General features: G+C 34.9%; 1 protein-coding gene across 2 annotated transcripts in view; it reads right to left on the bottom strand.

Moving 5' to 3' along the window:
* PHIP (pleckstrin homology domain interacting protein) overlaps nt 1-17,513 on the bottom strand; it is a 96,578-nt gene that overhangs the window by 13,243 nt on the left and 65,822 nt on the right. For both annotated transcript variants that reach the window (XM_017742814.1, XM_017742813.1), the window contains exons 20-30: nt 16,331-16,450; nt 12,622-12,729; nt 12,108-12,232; nt 11,815-11,897; nt 8,636-8,747; nt 8,357-8,418; nt 6,620-6,775; nt 4,541-4,661; nt 2,717-2,842; nt 662-734; nt 214-264 (exon numbers count right to left, since the gene is read on the bottom strand). In XM_017742814.1, coding sequence (XP_017598303.1) covers nt 214-264; nt 662-734; nt 2,717-2,842; nt 4,541-4,661; nt 6,620-6,775; nt 8,357-8,418; nt 8,636-8,747; nt 11,815-11,897; nt 12,108-12,232; nt 12,622-12,729; nt 16,331-16,450 — 1,137 coding nt within the window. The remainder of the gene's footprint in view (nt 1-213; nt 265-661; nt 735-2,716; nt 2,843-4,540; nt 4,662-6,619; nt 6,776-8,356; nt 8,419-8,635; nt 8,748-11,814; nt 11,898-12,107; nt 12,233-12,621; nt 12,730-16,330; nt 16,451-17,513) is intronic.

A 17,513-nucleotide genomic window follows, 5' to 3' on the forward strand; every position in this document is an offset into this window, starting at 1 on the left:
ACAGAATGTAAATGAATTCACAACATGCAGCACCACAAACAAATACTTTTACATTGAACAGCTCGGTAGAACAACATGTCACTAAGTTCAAAACTTTCAAAAAGCTGACACTACACAATACTAGAAATATTTCAGTTTTACATTCCATTGTTTAAAAATACATTTTAGCAACTGTAGCACTAAAAACAAACTAAAAAATTTAAAAACATTTACCTTTCTTTTTCTAGTGGAAGTCCCCGGCACATTTGTGTCTTTCTCTTCTTCCTTTGAGCAAGATAATGAGTCGCATAAAAAGGTTAAAAAATATAAGCATATATGAGTAGGCAAGTTCTTTTATACTTCAGACTTATAATTTGAGTCTTTACAGTCCTACCCCGTCCCTCTGAGAAGCCTTTCATGTAACTGTCAATTTTGAGAACCTCTCAGAAGTCTAAGCAGCATCCTCCAGCAAACTATTAAAGCTCTCTGCACTAAAGGAAGAGAGGAGACTGGATTCTCACCCAGTTTCCTAGCTGACGAGAAGAAACATTGTACTGACAGAAAAGTACACTCCACTTCCCTAACAGTGACTGTTGGGGAAGTACTTTGGTCTTCCACAGGACAGACAGCGGTCTTGTTTCTCCAGTGTATCAATGCCAGTGCCCAAGACACAACCACTTACCTCATCCGAGTCAGACAACACTTTCTTCTTCATTGCATTGTATAACAGAATTATGTCATAGCAACTCTGATCTCTGTAAAAAGAAACACAAGCTAACATTTATTTTCCATCTTTACCTGTAGAACCAACTGTAATATGCCTAGGAAAAGGAAAATATTTATGAAGCCATTCCCAAATAAAATGAGAATGTGTTTAGTGCTATATGAATACTAAGAGAACTACAGTAATAAGTTAAGCTAACCTCTGCTCAAAAAGTTGTAAAATATAGATCACTTAACAGTGTGAATGTTTTAAAATTAAAAATCATAATCCTTTACCATGCATTTATCACCATCAGAAAAATCTATTCCTATACTATATAAAGGCCCATCTTGCTTTGTAAGGAGCATTAGAGTAAATTTACCATACAAATGTGCAATTTAATAATTTAATTTAGCACCCGCAATGTATGACATTTGAAATGCAAGTGTGTAAGGACTAACACTGCTATTGCGTAAACCTGCATAATTAAATCAGCAAAATACACACTAATTTTCAATTCTTGATTAACATGTAAAACTCCTCTACAAAGGAAAGCCCGAAGGTGTTCTACTATGTAGCAGTACAAACGACTGGGAAGAAAAGTGGTTTGTAACACTTTTACCACTGTAACTGTAAACACTCAGCAACTCCACACCGGAATCAGCATCCATAATACAGGCTACTGCCATTACCACTAGAACAGCTGTGAGAGAAGGTGAAAAAAGATAAACTAACTGCAACACCCACCCCCCATTTTCAGCTTTTTAAGATACTTAGGTAACTTAAGAAACAGACTCAGATTCTCAGATGCATCTAGATATTTCATTCTCGTGAGAACTATAGGCTTTACTTTCCATTGTCTAGGCCTTCTACCTTACAGTTACAACCTTAAAAATAAAGTCTGGGCTTTACATGAATTGCTAGTTCATTTAAATTAGTATATTAATAGACTCAAGCTATAGGCCATTATTAAATAAGAATATCCAAGAATATCCACTAATTTAGCTAAGCCAATTAAAAACACACACTTTGAAAAACTCTGAGCCACATACACGTTGAAAAACCCTGAGCTGCTTAATTAATCAGAAAAAAAAACATGTAGGACAAAGATGTTAAAGAACAAAATTAGTAACAGAAAAGCCCTTTAGATACATATCTGTTCCTAATGGTGTATATTTCACTAAAACTTTTAACATCTAAAGCAGTTAAGTGTTTTACATTCTCCAGCCAGTATTAGACATCACAGGCACTGAAGAAATTGAGCATTTATTTATGGAGTCAAAGTCCTAGTCAAAGGTCTAATGTATTTTAAGAACACACAAAATAGAAAAGAACTAGATTTAATTTAACACTGACAAACAAAATCACTAAAAATGTCACAATTTTTGTTAAACTAACGAAGTATCTTGCTGTGCCTACAAGGTGGAAATAGCAGCGCTCATTGTGTATAAGCAAACCAAGGCAGTGGACACAGTAAGCTCTTACAAACTTCAGGTCTGTAGATGTGTCAACTGACTGAAAAATCTTAACTATTTCTCATTGACTTTGTCTATAGATAATAATAGAACATTTGAAAGATAGCTACAACTTCTGTCAACTACAAAGCCTCTAATTTTTACTTTGCATACATATAAAACACCATTTTCAAACCTATTATAAATTGTAATCTAGATTTTAGAATTAAATTCTCCCAATTATGTTAACCCAGCCAGTATTCAAACTCAAAATTAGAACTCCTAACTTACCAATGAATATATCTGTAACTCCATGAAGATACTCAGACCCATTTTTATGATTTAGGAGAAAGTATCTCAAAATAAAATGCCATGCCAATCTATGCCACTCAATGTATTACAGAACTTGTTTTACAAATTTATGAAATCTTTGTCAACATAAGGTTTATTCTTTTCTGCCCCAACAGCAGACAACAGGCTTATTTAAAGTGAAGAACTATCTTAATTTAAAATTCAGATCTAAAAAGGCTCGTACCTTGGTAAGAGATAGGAATAACAACAGACCTACTAAGCAACTCACTTTATGAAATGCAGCAGAAGATCTGTGACAAATTTGGCAGATTTGACAATAGGACTTCCAGGTTCATTAAATGTGCGAGTATTGTGTTCGATGTACCGGACTTCCCACATTAACGAAGAAAGGCGCCTGTGTAGAAACGGTTGTCAGAAAAGGAGAAAGAAAGACAATTTCTAGCAATGTATATGAACGGGGGGGGGAAAAAGTTACATCCTCCTTCTCATTTACTCTTGTTTTCCCTCACATCAGAAAACGTGCACATCAGATACGCCGCCCTGAGTGACCAGCAGAAGGCATCTTCCTCTGGCTTCCTGTTCTCATGTTATATTCTGTGGTAATCTATACAATGGCTTCAAGAACATACAGCTGACACCCCTCAGGAAAACTCAGTTATGACACTTCAGCTTTTATTATTCCTTTATGATATACATAACCCATCCTGTATCACCTTTGAACTCAGTTAAGGATTAACAAAATAGTAATAAAAGTGTTTTAGAATATACCTTTTTGTGACAGATAGACAACTATCAGATTTCCCCTGATTTAATAACCTAATTATAGAATAGCCACATTATAAATAATGATGCATAAAACAAAATAACTGAAAAAATAGATCAAAATCTAAAAAAGACAAAATAATAAGATAGTAAATACTCTGACAGCATAAAACTTACAGGTTTAAGGGACGCCTCATGAAAAGCTACCAAAAATCAAGTGATCAGAACAATCCACAAAATGTTATTAAAAAAAATAATAATTCACTGAAAAGCACAACACAGGGTGGTTGCTTATTACCTAACTAGGCCTGGGCAATATTACAAACTAAAAAAACCCCCAATTTATTGAAGGTGTGTTGATTACCAAAAATAACTGCTTACTCTTTTGACAAGAGAAACAATCCAGCAAAAAGTTCTCTCCATCTGACAGCAAAGCAATACATTAGAGAAGAGAAAGCTGGATTATCTCATACCACACAATAAACACGGAACAATATAAGTTCAATATTGCAATACAATGATAAAAACCAGGGATCCTTTTTTGAAAATGAAAAAGCAAATTCAGTTTAGAATTCAATCTTCATTTAGCATGTATAAAGCACTAAAAATGAACTTTGAAATTTGGCCCAAAACAAAATGCTATCCATATTTATTCAAAAGAAACTAAAGCAACACTGATTTTTAAACAAGAAATAGAACAAGAACTCAAGGAAACAGAAGTAATTTAAAGAACTATAATTCAACATAGATATGGAAAAAAAAAAAAAGAAGAAAAGGATAAAACCCACAGCAATTGCAATCGCAGTTTAGGAAAACATTAAAATGGTATCAAAACATATAAACTTCTTTTTATTGCTGTACAGCAACTCAGAACTTCAACACAAATAATTTAAGTCGTCACATTCTGTGTAGCTGGTTAAGCGATAATGCAAGAATATTTTTTAAAGCACATCAGGACAAAAAACCACTTGAGGTATTTTTAAGGTTTCTCATATTAAAATTATTTTAAAAGTACTTTAAAAAAAATTATGAAGTGGAAACTTAATGCTTTGGTCTAAAGTCCTTTTACTAACCCTGCAATTTGAATCTCACATGGAACAGGTCATTTGCATAATCAGGAATTTGAATGCCATATAGGTCTAAAATAAATTTTGGAGATGTTCAATCCTTATTAGAGTTTTAGAAAATGGAAACCTAGATCAAGGGTAGAAGACAGAAGAAAGTAAAAGCGCACATGTGCGCCCACCTTCTAGTTTGGTATGACAAGACAAAGAGCTACCAAAACTACAGCTGCTGGTAGATCACAGTAGAACCGAGACTTGGGTCTAACCTGTAAAATCTGCTTTCCAGTCTTTGCTTAATGGTACTGAGGTCTGTGGGATATGCCACAACAGTGCAATACATTGGGTAAGCTTGAAGATCCACAGGTGCCACAAACGCAGAAGCAATATCTAGATGAAAAAAAAACCAAACAAACCACAAAACCCCCAGTGTTATATACCACAAAGTCCCACAGCAGTTTCAAGATTCACCCCCCTGCAATATACGCTATTTCTTCATGTTTGAAATGCACAGCAGTTTCCCAAAAATAACAGTTACTACTCTAGATATTCCAAACTATTTCTGATATTCTATTTAGAATGCTTGCTGAGGTGTGTGCTGTACATACCATTGCTGCAGTGACTGGGTACCCATTCTGTTATGCATGAAGCACCACACTCCCCAGAGGCACAGCAAGTGCACATATAATATACACATTTGAAAAGTATAAAAATTATATACAGATGAAGGCATGTAATTCAGTATCATTATTTACAGCACAGGCTTGTTTCATTTCGTTTTGTATTGCCACTCTCACATCTTCAAACAAAGCAATCCATTAAATTCCTGCCATAAAAGTTACAGTGCTATTTCAGCCTCTGTAAGATGTGGGTAAAATCCACGCTCAAAGTAAAACAGAAACACTCTCTCCTGTCCCTACCAAAAAGCAAAGAAGCCTTCCAAAACCAATCCCATATAGTGCTAGAGGACTACTGTGCAATTTAAGTCTGTGCACCGAAACAATGTTGCCATTTCCCTCCTCTGCTTCCAAGCATCATGAGGGCTTAGACAAATCATTCTAACATCTTATATCTCAAGGAAAAATACTGCAATACAAAACAATGAACCTACCTTTTAAATTCTTAAAAGTCTTTAAAAAACAGATAATATGCTGTTGCTAAAAAAAGACTGCTCTTCTTCTAAAAGCTGTTTACTTATTCTTTTGAATGTTCTAGCAACTGCTACTTTGTACCAATATGCACCACCACACGTGCTATAGCTAAATCCCAAACTAAGCAGTCTGTCGTACAACATAATGCAACCTTGTAAAGCATTACTCTTAGATGGCGCAGCAAAAACAGCTCAAATTTAATTTCCTCACAGTTTTTTTAAAACATAAATCTCTAATTTGTTTTACTACACTGTACAGGTAATTCCTTTGTTTAGGAAGCAAAGGGAGGTTTCTTATGCAGTATGTCATCAAAGAAACCATATGGGATATACAGGTAATCAGAATTATTTCAAGAGTTAAGTTTTGTGGCTTTTTTGAAGCATGTCTTACTTTGTATTAAGTGCTTCAAAAATCAGTTAAACAAAGTGTCTGTGACAACTTTTATATTTAATGCATGACCACTGTTAGCCCAAAGCCTAAGACTGCTGATTTAACACCTTTTGATCCCCATAAAGACATACAGAAGACTTCTAATTCAGCCTGTATTTGCTGATGGATCCCCATCCAGACATCCATCTTTGATCAGGTAAATTTTGCAGTGATGTGTTAAACATTTTTAACAATTACTTTTTCAGAAGCTATGTAAAGAGTAATTGCTCAACAACCAAATAGCAAGTAGCTTTCCTAAGGTAATCAATTACTTTTTCCTAAGCATTATGTATAATTAAGGAAAAATGGAGAAGAAATCAGGAATTAGAAAAGACTAATACAGGGAAAATCCACACATAGGTATTCATTATCTAATTAAATCTATGACTTTTTTCTTCCCCCCCATCTGTCTGTAATGTAGTTAATATTCTCTTAATCATAAAGGTTTTAATTTTAACCCCGAACATGAGAATCTGGTAGCTAAAAGTTAAAAATCAAGTACTTTCTTTTAACATGTAAAACCCCTAGCATATGTCAAATTATCTACAAAAAAGCAACAGTTACCTTGGGAAACAGGAAAAAATTTAGGTTTCATAAGTACTCACTATATAAAAACTTTTAAAATGTTCAATGAGAAAGTTTTGTTCTAGTTAATCAAGAGGTTAAAGGTGTGTTTTATCACAATTACTTTGGTAATTTCAGAAGTGCATATGATCACTGTCTGAAAAACATAAACCAAAAACATTTCCCATATTATTCAGAATTTACCTAGAGTCATTAGTTGATTTATCCCTGCAATAATTCTGTCACACTCCTCATCTCGGGTCCTGGAGCCCCACTCTCCATCCAAAGGTTTGTAGAGCAGTGTTCTACGTTCATCGTCAGTTAAAGGAACACTAGTTCCCAGTTCTTCTGGAAATACAGCTGGAATGTAATATGAAAATTAAATAAAGCATAAATGTTTGCATCTTGTGTAACGCATATACCTGTAAATCAAAAATACCATGAAATCATTTTTACAAATGCATAGTTCTTGATTGCTCAAAGACATTTTGGATGTATCCAGTATCCTTTCTGTTTATTATTCTGTGTTACATTTAAATCCTTACAATGCAGTTTGGTGCAGTAGTCCTCCCTGGAGAAAGATTTATCCTCTTACAAATAGCTAATTGTAAAATTTATTTTAGAACCAATTAAGACACTAATTTATCCCAGTTAAAACTTGTGTTTTGGTTTTGGAGTTATTTTTTGTTTAAAACCCAACATTCTTGGTAATAACTTGTTTTGGTAAGGAATGGCAGATGATTTCCAGAGGGAGTTTAAGATAACTTTGACATTTCTGCTAAACATTCCCCAGGTAGTAGTTCTACAATGTCACAGTTCTGAGTTCAAATGCTAAAACCAGAGTTCCTGAGTGTACAAAGGAATAGCGTTCTCACCTTAGCACCCTTGAGGACCTACCAATATTGACAATTTATAATGTAACAGCAGATTTTCAAGGTATGATGTTAAGCGGTCCTCTTAACAAGTTTTAAGAAGGTGTAACAAATATTGATATTTGTGAATATAGTGAAAAAATCAGGTTCAGATTTAGTTATCTTAAGCAGTACCTATCCTTTGTCTGAAAATGGTTTCTCCTTTCTTAAGACAACAGGAATTGGCCTCTACTAAAAAGTAAACAGGGCCTTCTATTTTAATTATTTTAGTTATGTTACCAGTCTAACACCTGTATTTTACTTATGACAAGGAGGTACCCATTAAAAGAAGGATTGAACCAAAATGAAAAGTTGAAATGAGCACATTTACAACTTAAAATAATTAAGAATTATTTATCGTTATTTTTGAGAGACAACATTATCAAATGTTTCATGGAAAACACAAATGAAAATGCTGATTCTACTTTGCTTTAACCAGAGTTCTATGAAGTCTTAAAAAAACCCAACCAACAAACCAAAAACCTATGTAAGAAGAAATACTACATTCTTGTCTGTGAACATGTGAACAGTGGCCATGCTATGCTGTCCACTCTGCAGCATGTGTATCTGCTACATGTGCTGGTCCAGAGGGGGAGAAAAATCCTACTCTGTACCAAACTCTCTCATAGGCACAGGTTGCAACTGCAATGCACTGAATGTCTGCAGGAATGCTGACATATCTTAGAGCAGCCAGTTTCCTCAAGCTGATCTAGGGCATGGGTTTATCTTCAATCCTTCCTAACTGTACAAAGAGTTAAATTTAACTGTACATTATCTATAGTAATTTTTGTATTTGTCTATTTTCAACATCACTCAGTTTATCTAGCATGGCTGGTTTTTTCACAGTTCTTTTATCTTGATTCACTTTTAGTTTAGTAATTGATTTAAAGATACTCTTTAAATGCAACTGGTTTGTGGGCCTTCCTCCCATCACCCCAAAAAAATAGGATTGTTTATGTAAAACCATATAACATTTTTTTTCTTCTTAAAATACACTTGTAAAGCAAATTCTATTATTAAGATAACATACCATTACTTGGTATCAGCTCCATGTCCCAAGGGCTCATCTTCTCAGTATCACCATTGTCCCAGCTTAAAAATAACCACACTTGAATTATCTACTAATATTGCTTCAACAATGTAATTATTTAATGTTTGTAACATAACTTAAATTTATATACCCCAGACTATTATAGTAAAGTGGTACAGAGAAATGCATGACTGAATTTAATGAAAGCAAGTTTCTCAGTCAGTACTTCAAATGAAATAACTAATTAACATAAAAAAGATTGAAGATAAATTTGCTAACCAGACATTGTAGCACTGGAATAAGCTATCAGGATAATCAGGCTGAAGAGGTTCCTGGCTTTCAATTGTTCCAAACCACCAAGCATCGTCTATCACTGACCTGAAACGATCACCTAGGTAAGAACACAAAATAATTTCATTAATATAAGGCATGTTACCCTCCCAAGAAAAGCAGGTTTTAGATATATCTGGCTTGATCTTGAATACAGAAATCCTTTGGGACATTTACAGCCTTAGCAGGCAAGCATGAGTCAATGCTCAGTTAAAAAAAACCCAAACAAAACTACTAAATTCTTTCTGAAGATTGTTTTTTAACCAAAATGAAAGTTAATGTGGCATTTTAGAAAAATACCTATTTACAAATCTACCTATACATTCTTTACCTATGAATTTATTTCTTAATTTCATATAAAAGGTAAGACATTTCAATGCTTTAAGACTCCTTTAAGATTCAAATCTACTTGCATTAAATATTACCTGCTACCCTAAGATAACTGAGCACTATGACACTTCTATATGGGGAATATTTTACAAGCTGCTGAGCTCATCCTCCTTAGTTTCTGAAGGGCTTTTTCAGCAATGCAAATGTAATTCAAGAGGTTCATTCCCTTTACTATGCAGGCAATCTGACTGATAATAGAATAAAATTTATTAAAGCTTGCTCAAAAGGTTAGCAAAGTCATTTACTGTGACTTGCAATTGCTTCACTACCACAAAGCATTCACGCAGCTGAGAAAAAAGGTCAGAAGCATTATTTAAAAAAATTACACATGAGAATGCATGTATTACACAACATCATAAATGCTAACATTTTCTACAACACATGCCACAAAATTTAGAAACAATTTTTAGTGTAGTATTCAGCTCAATACAAGAACAAATGTAATTTAAGTCTGAGATTCCAAGAACAACACATTTTTATGCTCATAGGATATACACTCTCAACTGCTGTAGTATTTGTTCCATTTCAACACATCCAACCTCTGCCCAAATGCTTGCTGAAGTTGTCTGAACTAACAGGAAGTAAATATATTCTCAAAAATGGTCTGCTTTCTTTACTGCATTTTTTTTATACTTTAAATTTAATGGATCACAAGTAATTCCAGGACAATTACAAAGCTTCTGTTAATAGTCCTAATTGTGCTGAATAGGACCAAGTAAACCAGAAATATCTGAAATGCAAGATCAAAAATGTAAATAAGGGCTGATGCTTTATTTTAAAAGAATAAATTATTTTCTGAAGAGCTATAAATTTACAGTCTTCCAATCTGGCCTTCCCTAGTGATCAGTTTTACAAAGAAACGTGCGTAGGTACAACTGTGAGTGACTTCACTGAGTTGAATGTTAAGCAGAACAAAGCCACTTGAAGGGGCATATAGTGGCAGCTGCTTCTAAGTTCTCAAGGGTCACAGCATTCCTACAGACAGAATGCTAAAGCAGGAAAGAACATGATTGAAAGAACCATCGCCTGAATCACTACTTTCCCCACGTCCTCTGTGCTACCTCATCTATGCAGAGAGCAGTCCAAAATCTCTTACAAGAAGGTGGCTCTAGCGCAATTTTCCAGAACTGAGTATCCCCACGTAAAGCACACTTGAAGATAACATAAAATGTATGTTGAATTTACAGTGGTTGCGATGTAAGAGACAGGTATGCACACCTGTCTAAGACATACAGCTGAAGTTGCAGGAATACTACTGGAATAGCTTTTAGCCCAAATATTAAACTTGAAGTTTAGTAAGTTTAGTAAGATAAAGATATGCAATAAATAGAATCGGAATACAAATAAGAACCTGTAATTTCTCAAACTTATGTTTGTTCCCTCTAAAAGGATTCATACATTAATATAAATTTAATATTAAAAATGTAATAGATAAGAAAATATTCTTCCCTAAAACAAACAAAACCCAAACAACAACAAAAATTCACATTATTTGCATTGGAAGCTTGATAAAAGGTCCTGGTACTTCCAATACTTTCTGTGTAGCTTCAATTTATTCCAGACTGCAAATTTCTTGAAATACAGTTGCCAGCCCAGGAAGCCTGGCTAGGCTATTTACAAACAAATTATGGCAATCATTCTGGTGCTGCTGCGATTTTGTGCAAAAACATGGCATAGCAGAGGAGGACAAGACAACAGATCCATAACCATGAAGAAAGAGCAAAGCTTAGTGACATACGAGTAGATCTTGATCAACCTTGTCACTTAAGAGATCTTTAAACTGAAATGATCTTTGAAGAAGAAATCCAGGTTTACATTTCTTAGTGGATCAGAAGCCTAGGTCTTTACCAAATTCCCAATAGAACTGAAGATGAACTGTCTTTTCAGACAACATAGTGTGAAGTATGAGATGATGTGGAACTTACTCCTATGCCATCATGTAATTTATACATCTACTGCTAAGGCACACAACCTAAGGATATCATAGGACAGAAGATTAATTTATTCCATTGCTGAAAGGTGATATTTGTCATCATATGGAAAAGATGACTAGGAAATTGATCTGACTGGAGGACCTAACAGTCACGGGCATTCTTCCAGTATCCAGTACTCCAAAATAACTGAGCACAGGCAAAGTAAAAAGAATCCAAGTCATTCCCTCATCACTTAGCAGTGAATTATAACTATATACACTTCAACGCAGCTAAACCACAGGGTTTAGAACAGAATTCAAAAAGTGTAAGGAGATGGAAAGAGCACTCTTTGTACAATCTAGAAATCAATTTCCAATTTTTTAAAAATTATTTCCATATTTTCAGCAGATATTTCAGAAATTGAAAAAAAAATAATCCTAGTAGCAATGCAGTTGTAGGAGGGCCTTCGATTAAAAAAAAAAAAGATACACACAATATATAGGCTACAAGAAGTTATCAGCTAGCAATAAACACCATATTCCTCAAACCTATCCCTAACTATTCGCTCTGCAAATATACAACTGACTTTTTCTTTGCAGTTTCTTTTAGAGATCACCTTCACTATTTTGCTTGCTTGCTGACACTTTGATCAAGGACAAAGTAGAATTCCCCAGCTAAGTATGGGCATATCTTAGTGTCTGATTTCAGCACAGTATTAGGATTTATTTACTATAACCTACTTTTAAGAAAGTTATCATGAAAATAGGTAGAAACTTAGAAAAACAAGCAAACAAAACCACAGCACGCAACTCTCCCACAACTCACCTATATTCCATCGCCTATGCTTCGCATCATCGAATTGTTGCCTCAAAACTAGGAAATCTATGACATCTGGCATATCATGGTACCTAATTACAACAGAACACATAACTATTAAGTGATAAAACAGAAAAAGCATACAGTAAGGCACTTACATAAAAAAATTAACACTTCGAATCCAACACTTGAAAAGCACAAGGTCAATATTACTGTCATCATTTAACTTTCAACCTCAACACCCCCCTGGCCATCCCCCTCCAAGAAAACTCCCAATATGCATACAATACTGCTTTCCTTACTTCATGGTGAAGGCTCCTCCAGTCAGTTTACCCGTATCAGGGTCAAGAAAAGCTAGTTTAAGACAGCAGAGAGTAGGCAATCCCACTTCATACTTAATCCCAACTATTTTCATCAGCTCTTGCTCCTAGAATAAACAAAATGTACCACCACTGAAGTTAACTGAAATAGCTTTCTGAAACATGAAAATATGGGTATATTGAATATACTATATTTCTGCCAGATCACATCAAAATCAAGAATCTGAAATTTAGTCTTCCACAACAAGCTATTATTTCACAATGCAATATGTTTGAAAAATTTGCTGTGAAGTATAACCATCTCATCTGCTTGAGCAGATACAAAAAGTAGCACAGTTGAAGGTCTGGTTTCATTTGACTATTAAGTTAAATTTTTCCTCTTACTTTACAATATTAGGAGCACTAAATTTTTTTCTATCAAGGAGTTACTTCCAGTTAGTTTCTATTTTTTTTTTTTAATATTAAGATATAAACAAAAAAGAAAAAGAAGTCATACCCGCAATTCCATTTTATGCCATGGTTGTTTCTTGGGATTAATATTATATACTTTGTTCTTCTTGGCCATTACAACGTATGCTTCATGACCTTGTCGGAAATAGTAGACCTAAAAGTGAAGTGTGACAGTTATCCAACAAAGACTCTGAGGAGCTGAAATGCTAACAAGTCACTGCCATACAGCGTGTGTACTCTCTCTTTCATCAACTTTTCAGTCTGTTTTCCTGCAAAAGTTGTGGGTTCTTAAAAAATTAAGTGGAGGAAAATTTTAAAAGCTATTACAGAAACATTTATAGAAAAAAGCAGGAAATACTTAGAACACTATTTTCTGTATGAACAAAATACCCTAAAATTACATGTGAGACCAAAACAAAATCAGTACAAAACCATCCATGTATCATTGTACCACAGAGCAACTCAGTGACAGCAACAAGAATTCCACTAATCCACCTGGTTAATCATCACTGCAGGACAGCCCTAAGTTAACAATCAAGCATCACTAAATTCACTATCTATCTTATCTTTTTTGAACAAGAATATATTCTAGAAGGAAAAGTCTGTTATTGTTCTGGTAAGATTTTGGTGTTTGCTTCCATGTAACTGAAAAAATAGCTTAACAAAGGCATGAACAAACTAAAAAAGACATTTCCAGTGCTTATTAATTTTTTTTAATCCTTCCAGTATAAATTTCCATGGTCAGACATCCAGAGTCTAACAGTTCTACTTTGATCTTGTTGTATAAGATACCACATGGATGAACACTTTTATTATAAGCCATCACTGTAATGAGGTAGTAAGCTGAAACCCATAAACATGTATTCAAGGAATGTATTTGAAAAGCAAAACAGAGGTTCCACAAACTAGCTAGAACAAAATCTGATAAATGGCTGTATTCTTGGTACGATGCATGCCAAACAAAAGATCCTCTGTAAGTGTCCCAACATGGGATTTCCATCTAACAGCATGAGGGAAAGATAGCTTTAATGTAAAGGTCCAATGCAACAAAAAAAAAAAGCAGAGCAGAAATCCCCCTAAGTTTTAAAATATACAAATAAACACGCTAATATTTGTATTTCTATCTGCTTTCCAAAACTCTTGTTTAAAACATTGTAAAGAAGTGTCTGCCAACTTTCTACATTAACAGGTACTGAACTCTTAGTGTCACATGGAAATTTTTAACTCTTTTAAATGGAGAAGGACTCAGCATCACTTTTTTTTTAAATCTGGTTTTAGAGTATTCAATATACACAATGTCCTCATAGGGACAAAACACATAACAGCTACAAAAGGCATGAAAGCAGTGAGAATCTCTTAGGCATTGTCAGAATCTATCTGTCAGGAAAAGGAAGAGGCTACTGAGACAAATCTGAAATAAGGCCACTTTACATTACACTCTCAACATTGTGATGATTGTTTCCCATACCTTCCAGTGAATCAAAACAAAAAAGTGCACAGGCTACAAACAATCTCTGCTACACTTAGTGTTTCTGTGAAACCACTACATAAATTCAACCTACTCTTTACAGAAGTGAAATATTCTGTATTTTGCAAATGGCTCTAAGCATTGCATCTTCTGTCAGAAGAACAAATTTGGAAGATTTCTGTGAAGAAAAAAAATTCATGTCTTTTACCAGGAACTATTCTTTTTATTCTTGATTAATTCCTGCTTCTTCATGTTTGTTGTAGGACACAGACAAAACTGTTCTTTATCTGTGTTAATGGCAGAACACTCCAACAAACACGCCTTGTATTTGGATATTCAGACAGGGAAGTTGCAGCCCCATCTCTCTGGTGTATTTCCACTGTTCCTCAAGACACATGGCAGAGATCTGTAAACAGCACTATTCAGAAAGGGAAATGTGGTGGCACGTGCTATTCTTATGCACTAAGTGTAACTAAATATAGCACTACTGTTTTTTCTTACTTTTTTGTACAGCTTGAGAACAAATTTGAAATATCTCTCCTCCCAAATCTTATAAAACATACCTACTATCCAGCAAAATGTTGGAAGGCCACACAATATCTCTTCTCACAACATTTTTCTAATTAAACCAACCCTTTATTTCTGTGAATCTCAAAAGTAACTTTCTAGATTAATAATTTCTTTTCACATATTAAGTAAATCTGGGAAGGCAAGTATCAGAGATGGAATTTCAGACAGAGCAGCTAGATGACAAACGTACTCTCTATTGGTGCAATTACTCCTCCTTTCTAGGCACAGGACAGGAAACTTCCTGTTCTCCCATATAAAGCATTTTCAGCAAAAGGATGTACCCCACTTAGATATTCCTAGTACACACTGTACATGCTATTCAGCAGGTGCCAAATCAAACACAACAGTTTATCTTACTAAACCAATACGATATTAAAGTCTCCTGAGCAGTATGGTACTGATAAACCCTTGCCTGCTTCACTGTATCCAGATGGTATCAGGCACCAAATATATTTATTTGGATTTGATCTTTGAACAGCAGAGTTTCCAAAACATGCTTACTGGAGGGTATAAATCCATAAGCATTTTCTCTTGTTGCATCTCTCAACTTCAAATGCTCCTTCCGTCCCTCACTAGCTTTGTCAATGTAATTTTTGCACAGTTGTGCTGTGAACTGGATCTGTGAAGTGATCCAGTAAAAACAAAACTGCTTGCACATGCAACCTCTGCTTTTGATTCAGTTTCTAAAGTGGTGCCCACAAAAAGCTTTAGCTTGGGAACAAAGTTAATCAACTTTGCCACCGTTTCAAGTATTTCTCCAACAGCATTCTGTAGGTCTGATCTATACAACAACTCTGTTTAGCAACTCAGAAAACATGCTGCTCCCCAAGGAGACAACACACTGCCCGTTACAGCATAAGCCAGCTATTTCCTCTTATTTTAACCTGAGGGGGTTTTAAACATGCATAGACTCTGGCTTTCAAGACTGCATTTTATCCAATACTACTTATTTGTACAATTCACTGTAATGTTCACTTGCTACGTATTCCAAAGTAGAAACTGGTGGGTGTCCTTTTGCTACTGTATTTTCAGACATCGGGTCATGTTTACAGAGTGTTTACAGTCTGGTTGGTATAAAATACATATAAATAAAATTTTTCTTGTGGTTTTCTGTTCTAAGAGACTAGCAGAAGTTTTCTGATATCAGGAACACAAGTGAGAAGGACAATATCAGAGTTTTCCTTCTGAATAAATGATTTTTTAAAAAAAATTACATTGTCCACTCAAAACAATCACACCAAACAAAAAAACCCACAACCTTCCCCCAGAGGCTTAATTCCTGGTTTTTACTTCAAGTCCCAAACTGAAGTATGCTTTCCAGGCTTAATTTCATATTTGATTTCTTACCTGTTCTTCAGCATACCAAATGCTCTACAATTAAGGAATATTTTCATGACATAAAGCACCTCATACAGCTTGTCTACAGGTGTCATAAGGAAATTAACACACTGAATACCATACAAGAAGGCACACTACTGCAACAGCAAGGAATAATAATAATAATAATTTTTTTTTAGACGTCAAAGCAACACTGTGCAGAATATTTTCTAAATACAAGGAAGTGAAAGCAAATTTTAGCTAGATCAAAGAATGTTTTTAAGAAAATCCGAAATATTTTGATTGTAAGTCTCTGGGGAAAAAATGCACAGATTAAAATAAAAAAGGCAAAAACAAGCCAAAAGAAGCAAGGACACATAGGGAAAACTAACTACAATACCTCATCCCCCATCTGTGGCACAAATGGGCACCGCCGAGGAACAGTATCTGTAATCCATGCTGAAGGCAGCCATTCTTCCAGCGTCAAACCATTTTCTGCCAGAACTCCTACAGCCAGCCTCTGAAGAAAACATACACATCAGATTAGTATGAAATTTTTGCTAGCGTGAGGATTAATTTTAACTGCCTTTTGAGTTTTTTTGCGGGGGTGTGTGGGGATGAGCTCTAACAAAAACTGAATTTAATAACAGTCCAGTAACCATGTCTTGTGCCCAAAAAGAAAAAAACGGAAGCATGTCATTTACTCTAATCCACTTGGTTGCCTTGACCAAAACAGCACTAAATTATACAGCTGCCTCCAATTAGGGAACCTTGCACAAAACAAGGAGGAAAAGATTTATGAGGTAAATCGTGAAAATTACCTGGATTGGGTACATCCACCTTACCTACTGGCATATTTACTATAAAGTGCAGTGGAACTGCACTTTCTGAATGTATTTCCACATCACATACTTGAAAGCAATGACACTCACTGCAGTTGCTTGTCCTAGGTGCACACTGCTTGTCTGTATCTAATAGGTCAGATTAAGCAGGGGTTTGTAAAACCATTCAAGCAAGGCTGCTTTGAAATTCCTAACAGGATCTTATGTGTGTACAGACAGCAACCCTGGATGGCTGTACAGAAATCCACTCCATACAGCCACTGATGGAAGACTCTGCATCTCCAGACTGCAAATAGGATACACCACATGTAATTCCATTACACAAATTCAAGTGTGGTTTCATATGACAAGTAGTACTTTGATGAGTGCACCAGCAAGTATCACAGGAAAAAAATATACATAAAGTTAAAAAAAAAGTCCACCAAAAAAAAATTAAAACAGAACCTCTCTATTGTAATAAATCAATAACATAGAAGCACTTTGTGAATTCTGAGGTTCAAGCAGGTCTGTCTTGCAAAAAACTGATACACTGCATCAGAGCAAAGTGTCTAGCTAACTGGTGAATTATGGGAAGGTAAGAAACAACCTTTAACCAGAGAACCTTCCCTTGTCATATCTTTACACATTAATCATCAGTTTAAAGCTCTCTGGAAGCCAAACTTGATCTTAGTTATTCAACAGGAAGGCACTATTTCCAGTGACTTTTTAAAGTAATTTCTGCAACTCTACTAAATGCTTTAG

Source organism: Corvus brachyrhynchos, unplaced genomic scaffold (assembly GCF_000691975.1).
Source record: "Corvus brachyrhynchos isolate BGI_N302 unplaced genomic scaffold, ASM69197v1 scaffold87, whole genome shotgun sequence".
NCBI lineage: Eukaryota > Metazoa > Chordata > Aves > Passeriformes > Corvidae > Corvus > Corvus brachyrhynchos.